The sequence below is a fragment of the Ursus arctos genome, unplaced genomic scaffold, assembly GCF_023065955.2.
Source record: "Ursus arctos isolate Adak ecotype North America unplaced genomic scaffold, UrsArc2.0 scaffold_26, whole genome shotgun sequence".
Taxonomy (NCBI): Eukaryota; Metazoa; Chordata; class Mammalia; order Carnivora; family Ursidae; genus Ursus; species Ursus arctos.
In genome coordinates, this window is record NW_026622941.1 from 26,819,310 (window position 1) to 26,832,734 (window position 13,425).

The 13,425-nt window shown below is 41.5% G+C and overlaps 1 protein-coding gene across 2 annotated transcripts in view; it reads left to right on the top strand.

Moving 5' to 3' along the window:
• The first annotated feature begins 1,046 nt into the window (after positions 1-1,046).
• FAR2 (fatty acyl-CoA reductase 2) overlaps positions 1,047-13,425 on the top strand; it is a 53,359-nt gene continuing 40,980 nt past the window's right edge. Inside the window, exons 1-3 of one of the 2 annotated variants that reach the window (XM_044385579.3) lie at positions 1,047-1,740; positions 9,250-9,477; positions 10,619-10,663. In XM_044385579.3, coding sequence (XP_044241514.1) covers positions 1,654-1,740; positions 9,250-9,477; positions 10,619-10,663 — 360 coding nt within the window. In that variant the 5' untranslated portion in view covers positions 1,047-1,653. The remainder of the gene's footprint in view (positions 1,741-9,249; positions 9,478-10,618; positions 10,664-13,425) is intronic. The other variant, XM_026502179.4, reaches the window with a different exon arrangement.

Sequence of the window (13,425 nt, forward strand, 5' to 3'; positions counted from 1 at the left end):
AACCTGACCCAATTTATAATTCATCAAGACAAAATAGAAAGCATCAAGATTTTCATCCAGAAAGCTGAATATGCTCTGAATTTCATCAAGATTTTGATTTTGACTCTCTTGATACCATTTTAGAATCTTCACATGCTGCCTATTGTTTGACTTAACCTGCAATCCATAATAATGATACCATGTGTTTTCATAACTCCTTACTATTTAGTGAGAATGTTTTCATATTAGTCACATCTAACACAGAGTGTCGCACATAGTAGACAGGCTGCACGCCTATTTAATTAATTATCATGTAATGATGAGTTTAGGTCATATCTTTTCCTGTTTCTTCTTTTTTTTAAAGATTTGTTTATTTGAGAGCGAGTGTGTGTGAGCAGGGGGAGGGGCAGAGGGAGAGAGAATCTCAAGCAGATTCCCCACTGAGCATGGAGCCCACACGTGGCTGGATCTTACCTCCCTGAGATCATGACCTGAGCTGAAAGCAAGAGTTGGACGCTTAACCAACTGAGCCACCCAGTGCCCCTTCTTTTTAATTTTTGTTAAATTTGGAGGGTTTTTTGAAGACTTACTGATGAGCTAAGCAGAAGGAAACTAGAAAGACTGTTATTCGATGTGTTAAGGTGATTAGTAAATTTTGTGTTCCTAAAGCCAGCCTGCGCTGTCCTTTCCCCTGCCCAGAACTCTTTCCAAATTGGTTTTTCTAGACTATGACCATCGCTAATCTGATTAGCGAGGCCTGTGCCCCAACAGTTGCCTACAATACCCCGGAGGGTTAATATTCCTTCATCAAGAATTTAAAAGTTCTCACAGAAAGACTTTATGTAACAAACCCACACGGAAAGTCATCTAAGTTTATTGTGAAGTGTATAATTTGGAAACAAAAGCTAAATACAAAAGAAGGAACTCTCTGATGAAAACTTCTTTTTTTCACTAAGTGTTTGACAAACAGATACGTGACTTATATACAGATCTTTCAAGTTTGGATTAGTGAGGTCTCTGTAGTTAATTGTCAAAGGCCTGCCCATATATTCACAAACATATGAATAGCAAGATTCAATATCCTATCTCTGTTTACAAAGATGGGAAAATGACACGGGTCTACTCCCGAATTAGGAAGGTTGCTCGGAATTATTGTCAAGTTATTTGACCATCCAGAAATGTTCATGTCTCTGTCGTGTGTGTGTGTATGTGTGTGTGTGTGTGCGCATTGGTCCCCTCAAGCTGCTGTGATGAAATACCCTGGACTGGGTGGCTTTCACGGACATTTATTTCTTATTGTTCTGGAGGCTCCAAGCGCATAATTAAGGTGCCAGCAAGTTCAGTTTCTGGTGGGAACTCTCTTCTTGGCATAGTAGACAACTGCCTTCTCTCTATGTACTACATAGCCCTTCCATGGTGCCTGTTTGAGGAGAGACCGCTCTCCAGTGTCTCCTCCTTATTAGGACACCAGTCCTGTCGGATTAGGGCCCTACCCTGATGACCTCATGTAACCCAAAGGCCTTATATCCAAATACCGTCACCTTAGGGGGTAGGATTTCAACCTATGCCTGTGGAGGGGACACAATTCAGTCCATAACAGTGTGTAATGTCAGCTGAGCCACACTGTGAAAAATAATTTAAATACATTTTAAACTAAGGAGGTTTGTTTTGCAAATGTCTTTGTACTTTCAGTGCCCACAGCAAAAGAAGAGACTACAAAAATACTGGCTGCCATTACTTTCTGAGAACTTCTTTTTTCAAGTATGTATTATTAAGTTACCTTTTAAATCATGGAAAGAAATTATAGACATGCAATGAGGCTCTTTCCCTTGAATCCTATCACACGATTATACAGCTACTGTCATTGATTTCATCCCCCCCACCCCAGGCTTTCCCATAGGGATCTGTAATGGACATTATGTTTTCACAAGTTTGTAATCTCCTTTTATTCATTGACTATTTTGTAAATGCATTTATGCAATTCATTCAGCACACTTATTGAAAGAATTTCAACTGTTCGATTTTGATGAAGCAGAACAAACTTCATTTGCTGAATTTTCCAAAATAGCATCAGTTTTCTCCAATAGATCAGCCCATACTACTGTGTCCATTGCCAACCAACACACCATTTGCCAACATGACTTATCTCTTTTTTTTTTAAACAATTTCCCAAACTTCTTTTTTTTTTTTTAAGATTTTATTTATTTATTTGACAGAGAGAGACAGCCAGTGAGAGAGGGAGCACAAGCAGGGGGAGTGGGAGAGGAAGAAGCAGGCTCATAGCGGAGGAGCCTGATGTGGGGCTCGATCCCATAACGCCGGGATCACGCCCTGAGCCGAAGGCAGATGCTTAACCGCTGTGCCACCCAGGCGCCCCCACATGACTTATCTCTTAACACACAGCATCTTTGAATCTTCAAAAAAAAAGGGGCACAGAATTACATATAGATGATATTGGCTCAATTATCCATAGAATTATTAAGATACAGCAACAATACTAACGGTTCCCTCAGCTGATCTCATGCTGGTCCGGTTGCCATTCTTTCCTAAATTTGCCTGTCATCGGTTTCGATGGATGAAATTGAGAGGCTCATCTGTATGGAAGGTGGGGTTCATAGTCTAACTTAAAGCACAGAGACCAAACGAAATTTGGTGAAATAAAAAGTGGGACATCTTTATCTGCAGAAGCCTTCCTTCATCTCCACTTTGAGTATAATCAGGATTTGCTATGCACGTAATTTGCTTGGGTAAATGTACGTAGCTATGAAGGATTTAGCATAGGTAAAATAGGGGTGCAGTGGATCATATTTGCCCTTAGTTTCACAAGCAGAAATTCAACCTTGAATCTTGACTTTTTAATGTGCTTTACTGAATATTATAAAATGAGCATTGAAGAAGGTCCAAGAACAATGATTCTCTGAAGAAGAGGCAATTTTTCCCGAGAGCACATTTAGCAAAGTCTAGACACATTTTGGATTGTCACACTTGGCTGGGGAAGAGGGATGTTATTACCATCTAGTAAGTAGAGGCCAGGGATGCAGCTAAAATACTTTACGTTGTACGGGACAGCACCACCCCCACCAGCCCCGCCGCCCCCACCAAGATTTATCCGTCCATAAATGTTAATAGAGCCAAGACCAAGAAACCTTGGTTAAGTAAGATTCCTGAGGGGCAAAGCACCTTGTTTTTTTTTTTTAAATGTTTTTCTCTAAAGGACTATCAAGAAATATCAATAAACTTGTCTCCCTTAAGTACTTGAATCTTAATTTTTTATTTTCCAGAAGAAACACTCAATAATTTGCATATGCTGAAACCTGCAAAAAATGTATAACTTGACACAACACTCATGATTCAGTATTTTAACATCTGTTCTCTAGAAATGAGAACAGCCTCATTCTACTACCAAAAGAAGAGTAAAAACTAGCTATTTCTACTCATGACCATGAGAAATGATTCTTAAGGAGAGAAAAATTCTCCAGAAAAGAAAGGAAGAATCTTGAAGCTGCCTATAGACTAATCACTACTATTCCCAGTGTCTAGACAGGATCTGGCATTCAGTAAAAAGGCACTGGCTAACTTTCAGAGGCCCCCTCCTTTTTCGTTCAAGCATCATATATGCTACATTATACAGGATGATTCTGGAAATTGTCAAAGCGGCTTAGGCTTCTCACAAGCCGTATCATGAGCATGAGGAATAGCAAATTGTCCTTTGCTCTCTACACTGGCAATCAGAAGGTATGAAAGGCAAACCATGACTGGTCAGCTGGTCCTAAACATATTCCTCCTTCCAGAGTTGTGTATCATCCATTACTGAATGTAAGTTTATTTTAATTTTTAAAATAATTAACGTAATTATTTTAATGAATTATATTCAGGGTTAATAATTCCTGGACCTTGCAAGTTTAATATATAGAACAGAATTCAGGGAGCCAGATTTTTTTTTAAGATTTTATTTATTTATTTCACAGAGCAAGAGAGCCAGAGAGAGAGAGAGACAACAGCAGAGGGAGAGGGAGAAGCAGACTCCCTGCTGAGCAGGGAACCTGATTAGGGCCTGGATCCCAGAACCCCGGGATCATGACCTGAGTCGAAGGCAGACGCTTACCTGACTGAGCCACCCAGGCACCCCAAAAGCCAAATTTTATATAGGAGTTTCTGGGGCCAGGAACTAAGCCATATATTGAGAGTGGAGGCAAGAAGTAAAAGAAACATCTCTGATACAGCTTCGATCTGAGGGTGAGGAATTGTCAGACATTTTTCAGAACCACTTGCCTTGTGCAGAGTCTTGGCCGCACTCCCGCTCCCGACAATCAGGTAACGAGCGCCACCAAGCACTGGTTTGTGCTGTTTTCCTGTCAGAGAACTCTGTGTGCTCTGCCGTGGTCTTGGTTGTGCTTGAGAAGTATTTGGACTCCAGACGGAGCAGGCAAATGCGATTCTTTAGGGACACATCAAGTCTTCCTTTGTCCCATAAGAAATGGGCTCATTAGAAATACATTACCTGCTTCCTACAATGTTTTATCACAGGTTACAGAACTGTGTCTGGGATCAAACTATCTTAACAGTATGTTCGCATTTCTAGAAAATATGACGCCATTAAAGCATGTAAGAGTGCAAAACAAGCATCTGACATCTTGAGAACAAGTGAGGTTGGGAAATAACCGTATCCAAACTCAGTTTCTCCTCTGTGTTCCCCTGCCCACCATGCTCGTGTATACCTAACAGACGAAAGGAGTGTGGCGCTGAAACATTTTTATGTGTGAAGGAACTAGCAAGGCTTATCAGCCAGCAGAGTTGCATCTGGGCAAAAGAGTTTACTTGGCTTGATGACTGATTGAGTTGTAAATCCCCTCCTATTTCCAAAAGAGGGTGTAGAAAATGCATAAGACAGAGCACTTAAAATAAATGTCAAAAGGAAAAACCAGGAACTATTAAGAGGAAAAATGTATAGCCAGTGACAATATTACTAGCTAACACTTACGGAGTATATACTATAGGTAACTAATATTTCTAAGAGTTTTCTTTTTTTTTATTGATGTATAATTAACATACAGTGTTATATTGGTTTCGCATGCAATTTTTACATTGCTCAGTGTTCATGATGATAAGTGTACGTTCAATCCCCTTTATTTATTTCACCCATCCCCCCACCCACCTGCCCTCTGGCAACCATCAGTTATATGTATGTATGTATGTATGTATTTATTTAATTAATTATGTTAGTCACCATACAGTACATCATTAGTTATTGATATAGTGTTCCATGATTTATTGTTTATGTATAACACCCAGTGCTCCATGCAATACGTGCCCTCCTTAATACCCATCACCGGCCTGTCGCAATCCCCCACCCCCTCCCTTCTGAAGCCCTCAGTTTGTTTCCCAGAGTCTATAGTCTCTCGTGGTTCATTCCCCCTTCGTTTACCCCCCCTTCATTCTTCCCTTCCTTCTCCTACCCATCTCCCTGCTATTCCTTATGTTCCACAAATAAGTGAAACCATATGATAATTGTCTTTCTCTGCTTGACTTACTTCACTTAGCATAATCCCGTCCAGTTCCATCAGTGTCGATGCAAATGGTGGGTATTCATCCTTTCTGATGGCTGAGTAATATTCCATTGTATATATGAACCACATCTCCTTTATCCATTCATCTGTTGAAGGGCATCTCGGCTCCTTCCACAGTTGGGCTATTGTAGACATTGCTGTTCTCTGTATTTAAGAGTCTGGTTTTTTGTTTGTCTCTCTTTTCTTTGTTTGCTTTGTTTCTTAAATTCCATATATGAGTGAAATCATACGGTATTGGTCTTTGTCTGACTTATTTCACTTAGCATTATACCTTCTAGGTCCATCCAAATTGCTGCAAATGGCGAGATTTCATTCTTTTTTATAGCTGAGTAATATTCCATATGCCACATTTTCTTTATCCACGCACCTAGTGATGGACACTTAGGTTGTTTCCATATCTTGGCTGTTGTAAATGATGTTTCAGTAAACATAGTGGTACATATATCTTTCCAAATTAGTGTTTTTGTTTTCTTTGGGTAAATACCTAGTAGCGGAATTACTGGATCATATGGTAATTCTATTTTTAATTTTTTGAGAAATCTTTATACAGGGGCGGCACCAAATTGCATTCCCACCAACGATGTACAAGAGTTCCATTTTCTCCACGTCCTCACCAACACTTGTTATTTCTTGTCTTTTTGATTCTACCCATTCTGACAAGTGTTATGGTGATAACTCATTGTGGTTTTGATTTAAAGTTCCCTGATGATAAACGATGTTGAGGATCTTTCCATCTGTCTGTTAGACACTGTATGTCTTCTTCGGAAAAATTTCTATTCAGGTTCTCAGCCCATTTTTATTCAGATTATTTGGGGGTTTTTGGTGTTCACGTATATGAGTTCTCTATATATTTAGATATTAATCCCTTATTGGATATATCATTTGCAAATATCCTCTCCCGTTCAGTAGGTGGCCTTGTTGTTTTGTTTTGATGATTTCCTTTGCTGTGCAAAAGCTTTTTTATTTTGGTGTGGTCCCAGTAGTTTATTTTTGCTTTTTTTCCCTTGCCTGAGGTCTCCTACATCTAGAAAAATGTTTCAGTGGCTGATGGCAAAGAAATTATCACCTGTGTTTTCTTCCAGGAGTTAATGGTTTCAGATCTCACATTTAGGTCTTTAATCCATTTTGAGTTTATTTTGTGTGTGGTATAAGAAAGTGGTCCAGTTTCCTTCTTTGCATGTAGCTGTCCAGTTTTCCCAACACCACTTAATCATTAGACTCTCTTTTCCTCATTGTATGTTCTTGCCTCCTTAATTGTAGATTAATTGACCATATAATTGTGGTTTATTTCTGGGCTCTCTGTTCTACTCGCAACCTGTGTGTGTATTTTTTGTGCCAGTAGAATACTGTTTTGATTACTAAGAGTTTGAGTAATATGTTGACTCGTATTGTTCTTACCACAGCATTATTACGTGGATACTTTTGTTATCCCCATTAACCTAACGAGCAAGCTACAGCACAGAGAGAGTAATGATGTGCCTGAGGTCACAGTGGTAATAAGTGGCAGAACTGGGATTTGACTTCAGGTAGTCTTGCTTAGAACCTGTGAGCTGAACTAGGATGTCATACTGCCTTCCACACTTTCCTGAGCTTCCCAGCAGGCAAGGCAAGACTCTTCAGTACTTTTCCCAAGTGAGAAAATCTTGAGAAAATGATTGGCTAGATTGCAATATGAGTAACATTTTGCAACATGGTAAAAAGCAAAACAAACAAGAAAACTATGATTAATTACCATGTTGCACAAGAGCTAAATGTGTTCTTCAAAATATTTTTCACATCAACCCTCAATAAAAGGGAGTTTATTTTTTTTAAGATTTATTTTAGAAAGAAAGAGAGCATGCAAGTGGGGTAGGGACAGAGGGAGAGTATCTTCAAGCAGACTCTCCACTGAGCACAGAGCCCCACATGGGGCCCCGTCTCACAGCCCTGAGGTCTTGACCTGAGCTGAAACCAAGAACCAGATGCGAAACCACTAGGCCACTCCGGCGCCCCAATAAAAGGTGTTAATTAGTAACTCAGTGGATATAACTAACATGATTTGAAATCCAGCCTTTCTAAAGTGAATAGGGTTGATGATTGGATGTGATTTCTGTCATTGATCATTATTTTATTTGCATCTGTAACAGTCTATCATTCTCTTGTTTACGTATCTACCAATCTTTGTCTTGCTGGCCTCTTCTGCTAGAGGGAGTGCCAGGACCTGTTTGCCTCACTCAGCTGCTTATCTTCAGAACTTAGCAAGAGTCTGGCAGGGCAGGTACTCAAAATTATTTGTTGAGTAAATTCATGAGTGAACAAATCCTCCAAAGGCCGACTTCTGTCCAAGAACAGCCTCAAGATCCTTACAGTATAAATTATGACTGTCGTGACCATCTGTAACTTAGGACTCCAAGGCGTTAAGGAGTTCCTGAAGGAGTTGCCGGCAGAGTAACCTTGACCCTGACAGGGCAGGGTGCTGACTTTTCTACTTGTTTTTTTCCTTCTTCGTGAGCTCTGATGTCGGGCCAGCCCCTGGAGTTGTGTTCTGCAAGATCAACCCACCGCCATCCTGCAGATCCCGGGGCACCTGTTGTGACAGGCAGAAGTCCGCCCCCAGCCCCCAGCACTGTTTCATTCAAAGCTCTCCACCATGCCATCCCCTGGGCCATTTTGGACCCGGGCTTAGAGACAGACACTGCGCGAGGCATGTCAAGAGCATGCGGTGCCTTTTCTGGGAGGCCCAGGACCTCAGGGCCACCTCTGGCTTCCCACTCCCAGACCTGCTCTTTCTCTCTGCTCCTGGCAATGGCCTTATGCGGACGGAGCCCCTACAGTCACCTGGCACTATTTCGGAGCTTAACAAAGCCTCCGGTCCTGGTCTCGTTTGTTCAACCTTCTCTGCCCTTTGTCTTTTGCAGTGTTTCAGCCCTGAGAGGACACGTAGGGGAAGGGTGGCACTACACCCCTTTTCAGCTCATGGAAGGGAAAAATGTATTTACGCAGAAATGCTGGGTAGGCCGGGGCCTGTGAGTTCAAGTGAAACCACAAGTTATTTGCTCCAACATTTTCTCAAAAGAAAACTGCAACCGAAACACTAATGACATCATAATTTAAAAAGAATGTGATGGTTGTTCCAAGCTTTGTTTTCATAGGCTGGAGGCCAGTCCTAGCTTTATCGTTGACGTTCTGGTAACACTGACTTCCTTCTGTCTCCTCCAGGCAGCATGACTGGCCACACCTTGCACCTTTGCTCTTGTCCTCAGGGCTGGAACACCTTTACCCCAGCCCTGCCCTGCTTTCACAGTTCACTTCATCATCACCCATAGGGGCAGGCAGGTGGGCCTTCCTGAAGTTTCCAGATCCTGCTATACACTCCGCCTCTGTAATCCCTTTGCTTGAGCATTCACGTATTATATTCAGTGATCTATTCAGATGTCTGTCTCCTCTGTTAGACTATGAGCAATCTCTTGAGAGCAGGAACCATGTCTTACTCACTTTTTTTTTTTTTTTTTTTTTTTTTTGCCCACGATTCCTGGCATAAAGTCTGGCATGCAAAGTGGACTCAATAAATATTGATTGAAATGAATCGTGTTGTCAATCAAGTATGATGCTCTCACTCTGACCTTTTTTCAGCATTCAGAACTCCTGGAAGGCCCAGAAACATTTTCAATTGACTGCATCTTAGAACTTCTGAGAATGTGATGTTATTTCTCTGCCTTTTCAGGAACCTCTTTCCGGAGCTATAAAAGACAAGAGAAAAACCATGTCCATGATTGCAGCTTTCTATAACGGCAAGTCCATTCTCATTACTGGGGCCACAGGCTTCATGGGCAAAGTGTTGATGGAGAAGCTATTTCGCACCAGCCCTGACCTGAAAGTCATTTACATCCTCGTGAGGCCCAAGGCTGGCCAGACGACGCAGCAGAGGGTTTTCCAGATCCTCAATAGCAAGGTATGCCATAGGGGAAGAGCCTTGGGGCAAGCTGACTCACTACAATGTTCCCTGACTGCCCCAGAACTGCAAGTGGGGGCCAAGATGCCTGGGCGGGTAGAGGAGAGGAGACAGAACAAGATGGCAACCAACAGCTCATAGAAATCTGTGCCGTTTGCCTGTAAGAGAAGAAAGAGAGCCTAGGCCCTGTCCAGGGCAAATGAGCAGATACTCTGTGTTCTGGAAATTACTGAGTAAGAATCGAAATGCTAACACCCCCAGAGTGGACTCTCCAGGTTCAAGACCTGTCACCGTTCAGTGGAACCCTTTCAGACCTTTTGTTGTCGTCTTCTTCTTCTTCTTCTTCTTCTTCTTCTTCTTCTCCTTCTTTTTTAAGATTTATTTATTTGAGAGAGAGAGAGAAGCACACATAAGCAGGGGGCAGAGGCAGAGGGAGAGGGAGAAGTAGACTGCCCACTGAGGAGGGAGCCCAACATGGGGCTTGATCCCAGGACACCAGGACCATGACCTGCACTGAAGGCAGACACCTGACCGACTAAGCCACCCAGGTGCCCCTGACCTTTCTTCTAAATTCAAGGTAGTTCCTGTCCCACCCTCCATTTTTGGATGTTCTATTCTATTATATTCCAAGTAGATACAATTAGTAAGTAGCCACGTGATAATACTTCCAGTTGCCCAAACTCCACAAGATTTAGGTGTTCTACACTTGTTCTGGGCAACTTGGTATTTCTGTTATCCCGTAGGTTCCTCTAAGGGGAAGACATGCAAAATGAAATATGATACGTGTAAATAGCATTTGGGTATGAAACCATCTCACTCCTTCAAAAAAGGATAATGTATAGTCTCCCATGTTTTACAAATTTGAAGGTAGTATTGGCTTTGGTCTCAAGCATATCTGAGCTCGAATTCTGCCTTTTCAATTCGTTGTCACTTTACCTCGTAAGCTCTAGTCTGCAGTGTTCGAAATAGGAACAACCACAGAGATTCCCCGGGATTTTCATTTATGAAAAAAGGCACGTGTCTGGTTTACAGTCTCTTTTGGAATATACAGGTCATTTAGGGTTGGCAAAAGGAAAATTTAAATAAGTTTTTTTGTTTGTTTGTTTGTTTGTTTTTACAAAGTCTCCTTTTCCCTGTGTAGGAACGCTCACATCCAATGAAGGCGGGATCACACCATAGACACCCAGTAAGCCCGCTGACCACATCTATCTGCAGGCACCAGGATGAGATTTGGGTACCGCTGATCGTCAGCAGAATCAGGAAAGCCTCTCCTGTATCTCATGGCCTGACTCGGCAGTGAGACAAATAACAGTAGTTGACCATTACTGGGTACTTAGGACACACAGACACCATTCAAAGGCTTTTTCGTGCCTTACCTCATTGATTTTAGCCACAGCCTTGTGAGGAAAGAATGAGTCATAGCCTCAGTCTTCATTTTATAGAGGGGAGAACTGAGACCTGAGGTGTTGACTTATCAGAGGTCACCCAGCTAGTAAATGAGAGAGTCAGACTTTAGATTGGCTCCTGAACCAAGATGCTTGCTTCTACCTTACGCGGCAGCCTCATGGTGACTAGTGGTTCTTAATAAGACCAAGAGGCTAAATGGCATAAAACTGAAATCTAGAATGAACTCGCAGAACCCTCTTCCGACAGCTTCACTCAGTTATATATCCCTAACGGACTTTGCTTTTATCACACAGCAGACCTGTCTTTTTAGCTCTGTAGCCGGCTTGTAGATTTCTAGATAAATATCGTGGCAGGGAGCCTTGTGGTCAGCACAACCTCGACCTACTATTCTTTTCGAAGAGACAGCAACATTGCTTTTGTTCTGGAAATCTTCACTGTAATATATATAACTTCTCTGTAAAGCTGGCTTACGAAATCTCTACACCTGTTTCCACTCTTCGGCTATTTATTGTCAGCTGTTGACCTTTGTAAACAGTGGTTCTCAACATGTGGTGCCCAGACCAGCAGCATCAGTACCCCCTGGGAACTGTCTGCTGTTCTCAGATGGTGCTTAAAGATCATGGGCTTCAAGGCAGATGACCTGAGTTCGAATCTCAGCCCTACCAATTATTAGCTGTGGGACAGTGGGCAAGACACATACTTTAGTGAGCCTTAGTTTCCTTCCTTATAAAAAGGGGTAATACTACCTTGCTCACCCAGGAGTGTCTGTCTGTCTGTCTATCCACCTCTGTCTCTCTCCACCCATTCAAGTCTTTCTGGATTCAGATCCAAGTCTGACATTATTAGGTATGGTATGGCTTTAACCACTATCCCCTATGGCCTCACATTTACTGTTAGGCTAATTAGAGTTTATTGTATAGATTTCTTTTCTCCGTAAATTTTACCTAAAAGAATTATGGGAGGAAAGAAATCTGTTGTGCATTATATGGCTGAAAAACTTAATATCTATCTGTGGTTAAACACCATGTCTGCATGGCCCTTTTGTGGGTTCTTTTTTTTTTTTTCTTTTTTTTTTTTCTTTTTTTAGTACTTTTATTCCTTGAGTGCCTTGGACATCTCAAAAATTTTGAGAAGTTTGCACCCTATGTTTGATTATTTTTTTAAGTCAACATCTACCTTCATTCTATGTTGTCATTTATAACAGAAAGGTTTATTGCTAAAACGAGCAGAGTCTATCGCCTATTGAAAACAAGCTTTGGTTATGCAAATACCCACTTTCTTGGCACTATATGGAATTTGATACCTACAAAAAGATATTCCATGGGGAAAAAAAGATGTGCTTTATTTTGGGGTATTCCAAAACTGAAAAGCTTCCACCATACAAATCATGGATGCTGGCCTGCGAATGTGAGGACACTATGGCTGGTTGCTGTCGATAGAGCCGTGTGCAGGTAAGGGGTGGCCCAGCCATTCATTTCTGACTATCTGGGAGGTGCAAGGGATTATTGCTCATAATCATTGTGAGACTAAAAATTTCAAAATAAAGACAAGCCTTAAGATTATGTTTTTAAACTAGGTGAATAGATGACTTTTGAATGGTATTTAACAAAACAAATAGAAAACTTCCTAGATTATATTACTTTTTTTTTTTTTACTTAGATCATGTGGCAATTTAAATTCAAATGAATGATCATAATGAACTTGAAAATTCAGTTTTTCAGTCACACTAGCCGTATTTCAGTGCTCAGAGGCCGCGTGTGCTGCTGGCTGCGTTAGTGAACAGGGCAGGCATAGAACAGTTCTGGTATCACAGAGAGTTTCAGACAGCACTGATCTAGATGATGAGTGTGTGGTATAGACAGAGCAGACGGTGCTTCAGGTTTGCATCCTGCCTGTCATTTTTATTAATCCTGGGCACTTAGTGAAGTGCGTGTTTGGGGGTCACATGTGTGGTAGGCACTAAAGATATGAAGATAAAAATGAGATAACCAAGTCAAGTGACAGAGATAGTCCTGTAAAACATGATAACAATGCAGCATGAGTTCTCCAGAGAGAGGAGACCAAACAAAGAAAGGGCAGTCTGACCAGAGAGAACCAACCACACTTGCAAATGGGTGACCTCCCTGGCCCCAAACAAGTGAGTTTTTAAGAACTAGAAAGCCATGCTGAGACCAGATCCTGGAAGACTACAAACAATTGTATTGTTAGGTGACTTTCAGATGGAAGAAAACTCGATTGAAACTGACTTGGAAGACAAAAGATAACATGTTAATTATGCAATGGAAAACTCCAGGACCCTAGTGATAAGCAGTTGACTGGAGCTCCGGCTGCATTGGTCTCTGAATCTCTTAGCTCTCCCATTTTGTTCTGGCTTTCTCCCAGTTATGATAAGATGGTTGGGTTTTTGTTTTGTAATGGTTGTTATCATTGCAACCTTCATGGCAACCTGCTGGCTCTCCCTGAAGCTCTCTTTTAAAATGGATGAAACCTCTTTTCTGGAAATCCTCAGCAAATTTCCCCTTACATCTCCTCAGCCTGGGT